Source organism: Vitis vinifera, chromosome 2 (assembly GCF_030704535.1).
Source record: "Vitis vinifera cultivar Pinot Noir 40024 chromosome 2, ASM3070453v1".
NCBI lineage: Eukaryota > Viridiplantae > Streptophyta > Magnoliopsida > Vitales > Vitaceae > Vitis > Vitis vinifera.
This window is the reverse complement of record NC_081806.1, coordinates 20683032-20693594: the sequence shown is the minus strand read 5'-3', so window position 1 is coordinate 20693594 and position 10563 is coordinate 20683032. Positions and strand designations below refer to the sequence as shown.

Here is a 10563-nt window from a genome sequence, read left to right as displayed (position 1 = left end):
TTGTTAGAAAGAACTCAATTTATTATTAGACTACATAAAAAATGACCATTAAAAGTGCTTTGTATATTATACCCTAGTTGTGATATGTTTTTAAATTGAGTATTTTTTACTTGAAAATTCATTATGAGGATTTAGTGGAATATGATTGTTTCTTTTTAAAATTTCTTTACAATCAAACTCACGCTATGCCGTTATTAGAAAGAACCAAATTTATTATTATCGGTCCTTTAGTGTAGTATAGTCTTACTCGACTGAGTAGCAAATTAATATTCTTTTTACACAAAAGTTGATTATAATGCTTTTATTAGAAAAAATAGGAACTTTTTCTAAAGATATATGTACATCTCTCTCAATCGAAGTGTGTAGGGATGTAAAAGATACAATGCTTTGAACGATGATAAAGAGTGGTAAGTTTATAGTTAATTTCTTTCAAAATACTTTGAAGCTCAACAACTTTGGGTCTTTTCAAAACTCAAAACTTGAAATCTGAAGCCTAAAAACCCTAAACCCCAAATCCAAAACCCAAAACTCTAAACCCTAAATTTATCATTTTAAATATTGTTTCTTTTTCCTCTTTCAATCAACCATTTAATTCCCTTCTATCTTGTATCCTTACCCTTTTCAAGGTTTTCTCTCCCCTTCAAACTCCAAATGCTTTAAAAGTCTTATGTTATCTTCCTTTCTTTTTCCTTTTTGACTTGCCTTTCAAACTCTAATTTATTTTCAAAATCTCATATGACATTCATTTAATCTTTATCAATCTAGGACTCAATCTTCATAGTCACTTTTTCTTTTCCCTTTCATACTCCAACTTAGCTCCTCGCCTTTTCCACATGTGAGTCTTTTTTTTTTTTTTTTTAATGAAGATAAAAGAAAAAAAAAAGTAAAAGTAAAATAAAAAATAATAATTGAGAGTAAATAAAGACAAAAAAAATTTAAAAAAATAAATGAATAAATAAAAGTTCTCGGGTTAAGAGCAAAAAAGCCTAAATTGTATTGGACCAAAATTAAACGAGTCTGGCCTAAGCTAAGGGTATATGGATCCATGCTAAGCAAGGAGTGAGCTTGCATAAGCCAAGAATGAATGGAATTATACATTGAATTGGAAATGAATAGAAGTACATTGTACTAGGTGTGGGGGGCTCCCCCTCCACGTGTCCCTTTCCAGTTTGGGGGCACCTTGGCCCGACATGCTTCCATCCGGATCATTCCATCCGAACCACAACCAATTCTATTTGATCTCAAACATAAAGAAGTCTTTTACAGGGCTAGACGGCATAGGGAAGCTGAACTCACCAAATAGACAAAACCGTCTAGTCAAGGCTCCAAGACCCACTGACATGCGTAATCATTCACGTTTGACATGGGAATGGCTGATGGGATCTCTTTTAGCCCTCAAGTCCATGTTAATTAATTGCTACACGTAACCCTAGGCCATCAATAGGTTGAGGGGACAGGCGGCTGCACAGTCACAGATCATGGTGCGTCAGCTAATGGCACCTGATAGCCACCCAAAACTGTGATGATTGTCTGGTCGCCTGCAAGACAATCATCATTACAAGAAAAAGTCAAAGTGCTTAGTCAACACTACAACAACACTCTTTTCAGCACTATAAAAACCCCTCCAAAAGGCACAAATAAGGTACACACACAGACGCCTACTCACACTCTCTCTTACTAAGTAACTTGAGCTATCTTTGCCTGACTTAAGCTTCGAAGAGGCATGCACGGACATCCTTTTGTACAGGAAAGGAACTCATCCAGTCACACTACTGTCGGGCGAGTATTCTAAGAAGCACAACAAAAGGAGAAAGATTGTATAAACCTTGATAAGTTGGGCGGATCTGACTCCAATTGGCTTGGAATCAACATTAGGGTAGGATAAATTTGTGGGGTTAGAGTAAGGGGGAGGACATGTAGAAAGAGACATATGCATACAATGTTGCTCATTTTCCTTTGTTCATTTAGTCTTATTATGTTCCTTTGATTAAATTTATATTGAGACAATCCTAACGATGATGGTATATTATTCTAATATTTATAACAATATTGTAGGTCTTCTATTGTAACTAGATTTATAAGAAATATAAAAAGTAAAATAAATGGATAAATAAAAATTTAAAAAAAAATTATAAAAGGCAAATGGAGGAAGGAAATTTTGGGTTTAAACCGTCGTTTCTTTAGATCGTTTCTCCTTCCAAAGACAAAGGATTGAACGACAGAGTGGAAAATTTTGAGGCAAGTGTGAGTATGAAAGAAGTAGAAACGCTGTGGGAAGAGGTCAGAGAACTGAGCCTAGGGAAGTCGGGGAGGGTGGAGCGGCTGGAATCGCCTCCGACTCCACTCCGCTTCCTGAGGGAATTCGTGTCGCCCAACAAGCCCTGTCTCATCTCCAACGCCACTCTCCACTGGCCCGCACTCTCATCTTGGTCCCACGATGACTACCTCTCACGAGCCCTATCAAACGACGTCGTCTCCCTTCACCTCACCCCAAATGGGCGAGCCGACGCCCTTGTTCCGGCTCCTTCCACATCCTCTTCCTCCCTATGCTTCGCCTCCCCTTATGTCCACCGTCTGCTCTTCCCTGAAGCTTTGCGCCTCATCCTCTCTTGCGGGAATGCCAATTCTTCAGGGACCGTTGCGTACGCGCAGCAGCAGAACGATTGCTTCCGGAGCGAGTACTCTGCGCTAGCTGCGGACTGTGAGCCGCACATACCATGGGCCTCGCAAGCCCTGGGTTGCCTCCCTGAAGCGGTCAACCTCTGGATTGGTAACCATCTATCTGAGACTTCCTTCCACAAGGATCATTACGAGAATCTCTATGCCGTTGTTTGTGGCCAAAAACATTTCCTCCTCCTTCCTCCCACCGATGTCCATCGCATGTACATTCGTCAATACCCTGCTGCACACTACTCCTTCTCCCAGGTCTTTTTGCTATTCTATTTACTCTCTTCCTCCCTTCTCTCTATTCTTTTTATTCTTCTTTTAATGTGAGTTTTGCAGGATTCTGGACAATTGAAACTGGAACTTGACAACCCCGCTAGAAACGTGCCTTGGTGCAGTGTGAATCCCTACCCTTCCCCAGAGACTAAAGATGCAGAAATCTCCCAATTTCCGTTATATTTTAATGGTCCCAAGCCGTTGGAGTGTACAGTCAAGGCTGGGGAGATTCTTTACTTGTGAGCTTTACTAACTTATCTGATAAGTTCTCATATTGGTTTTCTTTTCTTATTTTTGATAAATTTATATGTGCTTCCTTACAAGAAAAAATTTTTAATTGGGATTGTAGGACGTAAGTTGAGTTATACAATGTTGTTATTTAAAATTTATGACTAAGACCTTTGAAAATAAGGGATTTATGAAGGCACATTATTCTATAATGGCTACTTTTATTCATTAATTGGATGCCAAACTCGTGCAATCTATTCTGACAAGGTTTAGGTTATTTGACCCAAAACCCTACTTAGAATTGTCTGCAAAATTTTAGAGAAAATTAAAAAAAATCTGATTTTTTAAGTTAAGCTTTAGTAACTTGTGTGCATTATTCCTAAGTTCTAGCTTCATTTCTGTGTTACATGTTCCACTTTATTTTGATTTAATGAGCATCATGAGATTTAATTTGGTGGCTTTTCATCCTACCACTGTAACTATAGGAGCTAATATTGGATGTTAAATGTGTGGCTACCCCTAATTTATTGCATCCCTTTCGCTCTGCATTTGGATGCATCTGCTCAATCCTTACCCTGTCATGATTTTGGGTGAATTTGGAAATATGTTGAAAGAAAACTTTTCCATGACTTTACTTTATTAGCAATATGTAACTACTACTTCACAGTGTTTGGGATAGTAACAAATCCTAATAAGAAGGCTTCTCCACTTGAGCTTCATATGAAATTTCATTATTTGTTGTGGTTTTAATCTGGGGTGTTAATGTGTGATGGTTAGTGTCAGTTTGTAGTTGCCTTTTCACAAGTTTGTCTGAGAATAAATCACAAATATGGCACTGGATCTGGGGTGTTATTGTTTAGGACCATGGAAATGAACCACTTCCTCAAGTACTGTCCAAGCAATCAAGGGAGAATCTCCTTTTTCCAAATTTTCTGCTGTTATCATTGTTATTAAATTTCTTCCTTTTATCCTTTAATGTCACATAGAATATAAGTCATGACAATATGAAGATTGTTTTTGAAGATTGTAGAACTGAACATTTTTGATGGAAAATTTGATTTTTATTTTATTTTATTTTTTCTTAGGAGTAGAATTTTTTTTGTTTTTTTTTTTTTTTTTTTTTTGAAGATTGTAGAGTGTCAATTTTTTCTTGGCTGGTAAACCGTAAAAGGAAGACAATCTTTCTTTATTCAGCTTTTCACTATAAGCATTTGCCTGTGTGTTGGTTTTCTCCGTGTGTCTTCTTATGAATGTCCTTGGGTTGTGCTAAAATAGTTCTTTTTTAAGTGTCATTTCGGTGTTCATGCATTTTTGGTTGAAATCTCTTTGATTACCTGAGCATAAACTTGTAGCTTTCTTGGTCTAGGGAAAGCCACTACACTTGGATTTATGGTTGTTGGAAGAAGAAAGCCAAGAAGGAAATGCAGTTTGATATATATGTATACAAGTGTAGGACATAAAAGGCCTGGTCACATATAAGTTTGGTTTTATGTTTATAAACCACAATTGTTTTCTGGCCTTCCTTCAGAACATGACAGTAGCAAGTTTTATCTTGTGCATTACTCAAAGGTGGGTACTAGATATGGTTTTAATATTTAGGTATTTGGGATCTATTATTGGGTTGCTTTGTTCACCCAAACAGATGATTCTGAACCAAACCAAACATGTTTGGATCTCCCTTTATGTTGGACCAGACCACTCAGAGAAACAAATCAAACAAATCTGAATGGGATAGGTTGGTTCAGTTATCATGGTATAATGGGCCAACTTGCACCTCTGGTTTTGTCCTTTAGTTCAAGTAATTTTCTTGACCTAATAATTTAGATAATTTAATACCTGAAATGGGAGATTGTTCTGCTTCATTTTCTGGTGAATTCTTTGGTCTTTGATGTTATTCCACTGTTCTTGTCAGAGAATTACATTATTCATCTGAATGGTTTTGATTATATGCAACCACATTTGGTTCATCCTGATCAAAGAAAACTTTATATATATTTTTATAAAATTAACATTTGTAAAAGAGAAAGGGACAAAATGAACACTGCAATGGTTTTTTATTTTCATTTTTCCCCCAAACTTTCCTCTATTGTGTGTTCTAAAGTTGCCACAATTCATCTAGACCCTATATAAGACATGCTGCTTTCTTTCTCATTGTCTGCTCCCAGTGGAAGCATCTTTATTTACTTAACAATCAAAGCCTAGCCTTATCCATATCAAGAAATTTCCAATCAATAGAACTTTTATGGAGTACCTGAAATTAAAAAAGTTATGCATGTTGAAACTCTTAGCTTGAAAGCTCATACCTTCAAAGCAGAAAAATGCTATACTTGCATTGCATCATCAAAGTGAGAGTTTGCCAAAGCTCCTAACATTTTTAGAGAATATACAAGTTGATGTTATACTTGAGCTCAATGTTAAGGTGTGGCCTACAAGCATTGAGCTTATTACCGTCCTTTATTTAATGGGTTTTCCTCAAACAGAACCTGGCTTCTTACTAGGATTGGGAGCATAAGGGTAAAAATTTACAAGTCAAGGAATTCTGTTGTCTCTGATTTTGTCTATCCTCATAATGTAGGTATTGTGTGGTGTGGTATTGGTTTTGACATCTCAGAAAGCTTTCACAAATATTTGGATGAGGAGTCTCTTATATATCTATTTTATGCTTAGAAATAAAGGATACATATCATTTTGAGTATGAGTAATTGATTAAATGGTACTTGCTTGCTTATGTTTTGAAGTGTTCTATGTGACATGATCACAAATATGTAGGCATTTGCAACCATGCTGAATACCAACAGGCCAACATATTGGTTTATTTGGGGCAATTTGATGTAATATTGCACATATATGTTTTTTTTGCCCCTAAAAGAATAATTAGGTTTTTGAAGTTTTGAACAAGGAAATATGTGTGATGGGGATGAAGCCTCCAAGGTTTTATTTATGAAATAAAGAAGGTGGAACAAGTAAATTCTAAATTGATTTAGTTAAGGGTATTTGGCTAATTTACTCATGTAGGTAGGTTGGCTGAGGCCAAAGTTAGTAGTAACTAGTTATTTGAATTTTATTTAGAATTTGGAAATTCTTTGTTGTTAAATACTTGTGATAAAAAGTTTGTATACTTTCAGTCTTTTTGAGGGTTTATGAGTTTTAGGAAAAGAATTAAAGAGGTAATAAGTTACTAAATCATTTTTTTTATATGGTTTGATGGACTTTTAAGGGTCTTTTATAGCTAGGAAATAGGAGTAATTGATGTAAAACAAGAATCTAATGAATGATATAATTTTCTTTGGAATATCAAAGATTATCAGTTTTATTTGCATACCAACTTATCCTAGATGTCTTGGTGGTTATGTTCTCAAGGACAACTTTTTGCTTCATTTGAATGTTCACGTGACACTTCACAAATTTAAAAGAGGCTGGTATATATCTGGGAAAAGAATTTGATTCAAAATGACTAAAAATTAGATCTTTTTTTTTAATTATTATTTTTAATTTTGCTGTATGATGTGGTTCTTTTTGCTTAACAGATTTTTACAGAGGACATGTTAATCATGAGGCTGACTTTATGGGGTTGATGCAGGCCAAGTATGTGGTTTCATCATGTTAAACAGACTCCAGACAGCAGTGGACGCACCATTGCTATAAATTATTGTAATAATGGACGACAGACTCATTTTCCTGCCATTTTGTTGTATTAAACTATTAATAATACTACTTTTTGTGACAGGGTATGATATGCAGTTTGATATCAAATATGCCTACTTCAACTTCCTGCAGTCAATTTCATACCCATCAACTTGTAATCTGAAGTTGGCAGGAACAGAATGTGAGGATTCTGGTTCTGATGTGTGTGCATGTCTTTCAAAATATGCACCAGTCGCTGATGTTGTAAAGATGAGTAAAGATGGTGAAGGTGAATAAGCAATATGGGGGTTAGATATTTTATTTGGGAGCTACTTAGGTAGGGACAGCAAAGAATTTTCAGAAAGAACTTACCGGCACCAGTTATTAGTACATTTACATGAACAATTTCTTTACTGATGCCTGGTCTGTTGTTTAATATGATAAAGCCATTCCCGCATGTTGGGCCCATATGGACTACGGATTCTTCTTTCCTAATGGTGCTTTTGGTATAACTCTGCTGGAAAACCAAGACTTGATACACTAGAATGTATGTTGTCTTTTTGGGTTGCTGATTGCTCTAACTACAGTTTTGAAAGTGGACAGTAATTTTCTTTTTTCATTTACAGTAGTTAAGTTCACGGATGCAAATTCTTTCATGAGAAGGCTCAACAGTGTTGTAGAAATGGTACCATTTAGACACTGTTCCCTGGTGTTTTTCCCTCTTAACTTGTATTCTGCTGTTCTTTCAAAGGCCTGAGTTCTGGAAAGGAAAGGCAGGTTAAAAGCCATTGCAAAATTGAGGCAGTAATAGAAATCCTTGGGAGACTGCTGGGAGATTCTAGCACACTCATAACAAGTCTCCTAATTTTATACTGCCCGAAGTTTTCCCGTGACAACATATCCTGATGCTATTTCTCTTCGGTTTCAAGTAGTTGTCCTGTTTCCCATTTGTTTATTTGTGTATCTTAAAGAACTGAAGAAGAAAGAACTGATAGAAGTCTGGAATATGTATTTTCTTGAATCTGAAGGTTGTAAATAGGAGCTCAAATACAGAGCTATTACCTAACTGATAACAGGGTGGTTATGGTGATGGCATGTGTAAACTAACTACGGTTAGACCGTGAGTTCAGACAAACTTACACAATATTATAAGATAGGGTTAATTTCATTTATTTCTCGATTAAATACATTTAGTTATCATAAGTTTGAAATTTCATCAAATGTTTTACTTATTTTGAGTGAGATGAGAGGTGAGTAAAAATAAAAAATGGGAATGATAAGGAAAGTTTTCAATGAAATTTCAAACCTATGATAGGGTATATTTAGCTAAAAAGATGAATGCTGTGTTATTTGAGTAACTAATTAGATGAAAATTTCACCTCCAACCAACATCATCTGGACGGTGGTTTGCAAGTGAAGAGATGGTGATCTTTTTGGGATTTTGCAAGTTGGTGATTCAACCCATCTTCTTGTCAATGGAAATTGTATCACACTGGCATTACCAAAAAGCAGGCTTCCATGCTGCTCCTTGCGACAAATACAAGATTAGCAACGTCAGTAGCCACTGCATTCAATTCCGACTGCCGATGCCCAAACCACAAGCCCATCATCCAGGGACTATAACGATAATACAACCCCCTAAAATCAACTCCACTGCATTCAATGATGATGATGATTGCAAGGGCAGCAATAAGAAGAAGAAGAAGAAGGAGAAGAAGAAGGAGAAGAAGAAGAGCAATAGTAATGCCACCCCCACTACTTCAACACCTACAGACATCTTACGCTTGATGGATGGGCTTGGCCTTCCCATCCCTCCAGATATCTACGCTTCTCTCATCAAAGAAAGCTCCACCACCGGCGACGCCACACAAGCTACCCAATTGCTTGCTCACATCAACAGGAGCGGCCTCCCACTCAGCTCAGCTTTGCTTAACCGAATCTTGCTCATGTACGTTTCATGCGGTCTCATCCACACTGCCCGTCACATGTTTGATAAAATGAACGTCCTCAACAAGAATTCCATTTCTTGGGCTATCATGCTCGCTGCTTATATGGACAATGGTTTTTATGAAGAAGCTATATTTTTGTTTGTGCAAATGATGGAGCTTCATAGCACCATCATGCTCGAACTCCCCGCATGGATTTTTATCTGCGTTCTCAAGGCATGCGTCCACACCATGAACTTGACACTGGGGAAGCAAGTCCATGGATGGTTACTAAAGGTGGGTTATGCGACCAATTTGTTTCTCAGTTGCTACTTAATCAGCTTCTATGGGAAATTCAGATGCCTGGATGATGCTGATTTTGTCTTTGATCAAACCTCAGAGCGTAATACTGTGATTTGGACTGCCAAGATGGTCAACAAGTGTCAGGGAGAGTATATGCATGAGGCGCTTGTTGCCTTTACAGAGATGGGGAGGGCCGGAGTAAAGAGGAACGAGTTCACATATTCCAGTGTTCTTAGGGCTTGTGGGAGGATGAAGGACCATGGGCGTTGCGGTCGACTGATCCATGCCAGTACAATCAAGCTTGGTTTGGAGTCAGATATATACGTGCAGTGTGGGTTGGTTGACATGTATGGAAAATGTGGGCTACTGGTAGAAGCGAGAAGGGTTTTTGAGACTGTGAGTGACACCAACAAGACAAACATTGTGTGTTGGAATGCCATGCTTACTGGATACATAAGGCATGGGTTGTATATTGAGGCAATCAAATTTCTTTATCAGATGAAGGCAGCTGGAATTCAACCCCAAGAATCACTCCTTAATGAGCTCAGGATTGCTTGTGGGAGTACTACTCTTGAAAACAAGACTGATGGAATGCAGATATAATCAGGTACCATGGAAGTGTTTTTTTAACAGTTTTGCATACATCCCTTGCCCATAGCCTTTATCCATTTGATAGCATTAAACAAACAATCTTGCATACCAATTGTACAAAAACAGCTTAGTTGAACTAATGGCATGTTCACAAAAACTTTTGATCAGCAAAGAGAATGAATGGAGTGGAAGTAAATTTTATGCAATAAAGTAATAAATGTGTTTATATTTCAGGCACATAGGTACCATGTTCAGTGGATCGGATCAATTTCCACACGCCATAGTTCGTTGTGTTGGATGTCTCTACAGCACAATTTCCACACATGCCATAGTTCGTTGTGTTGGATGGCACAGGTTCTTGGCGTATGGTGAAGATACTTGCCGATCCCACTACAGGTTGTAGCTATTGAAAATTGGGATCAATCATAATGTGTAACATATATAATTTGTTTTTATTGTTTTAGACGCAACAATGAAAACAGGCATTATTGAACACATATCAAAGTCCAAGTTGGGCCCAAGTTGAAGACACACCAAAGCCCAAGCTCAAGCCTAGGACACACCAAGGTGTAGGTCAAAGTTGAAGAGATGCCAAAGTCCAAGCCCAAGCTAAGAGGGACCAAGATTCAAACCGAGTCAGGAAAGTCAAATTTCACTTTAGAAGAATTAAAGCACCAACTAGAGATTGTGTGTCATTCCTAAAATTAATAAAATCTCTACATTGTTCTAATCCTATAACTAACAAGCTGGAAGAAGCTTCCCAACAATAAACTCAAATTAATTCTTCCCTTAATCATGCTACAATATCTCATTAGCTTCATTGGGGGCAAAAAAGAACATGGTTGAGAAAGTGGTACCACACAACAATCTCTCAAGAAACATCTTCAAGCCACATGCATTTGTAAGTATGACATCAAACCCATGTCTCCATTTTCACGTAGATCTCCATAAC

At 37.2% G+C, this 10563-nt stretch overlaps 2 protein-coding genes across 2 annotated transcripts; both read left to right on the top strand.

Annotated features, from left to right (window-relative positions):
- Nucleotides 1-2160: 2160 nt before the first annotated feature.
- LOC100261355 (lysine-specific demethylase JMJ32) lies at nt 2161-7373 on the top strand. The gene is made up of 4 exons (XM_010646060.3): nt 2161-2925; nt 3004-3179; nt 6749-6819; nt 6896-7373. The coding sequence occupies exons 1-4, from the start codon at nt 2251-2253 to the stop codon at nt 7087-7089; spliced, it is 1116 nt and encodes a 371-aa protein (XP_010644362.1). The 5' UTR covers nt 2161-2250; the 3' UTR covers nt 7090-7373.
- A 619-nt stretch (nt 7374-7992) lies between these two features.
- LOC100852499 (pentatricopeptide repeat-containing protein At1g31790) lies at nt 7993-10344 on the top strand. Its single transcript, XM_010646069.3, has 2 exons — nt 7993-9627; nt 9846-10344. Exon 1 carries the CDS (start codon nt 8214-8216, stop codon nt 9621-9623), a length of 1410 nt encoding a protein of 469 aa, XP_010644371.1. The 5' UTR covers nt 7993-8213; the 3' UTR covers nt 9624-9627; nt 9846-10344.
- The last annotated feature ends 219 nt before the right edge of the window (nt 10345-10563 follow it).

Bases quoted from the DNA above. Each gene is read 5' to 3' on its own strand.
- LOC100261355 (XM_010646060.3), top strand. From the start codon at position 2,251: ATGAAAGAAGTAGAAACGCTGTGGGAAGAGGTCAGAGAACTGAGCCTA. The intron at 3,180-6,748 runs GTGAGCTTTACT...GGGTTGATGCAG, and splicing joins GCTGGGGAGATTCTTTACTT to GCCAAGTATGTGGTTTCATC. The intron at 6,820-6,895 runs GTAATAATGGAC...TTTTTGTGACAG, and splicing joins CACCATTGCTATAAATTATT to GGTATGATATGCAGTTTGAT.
- LOC100852499 (XM_010646069.3), top strand. From the start codon at position 8,214: ATGGTGATCTTTTTGGGATTTTGCAAGTTGGTGATTCAACCCATCTTC.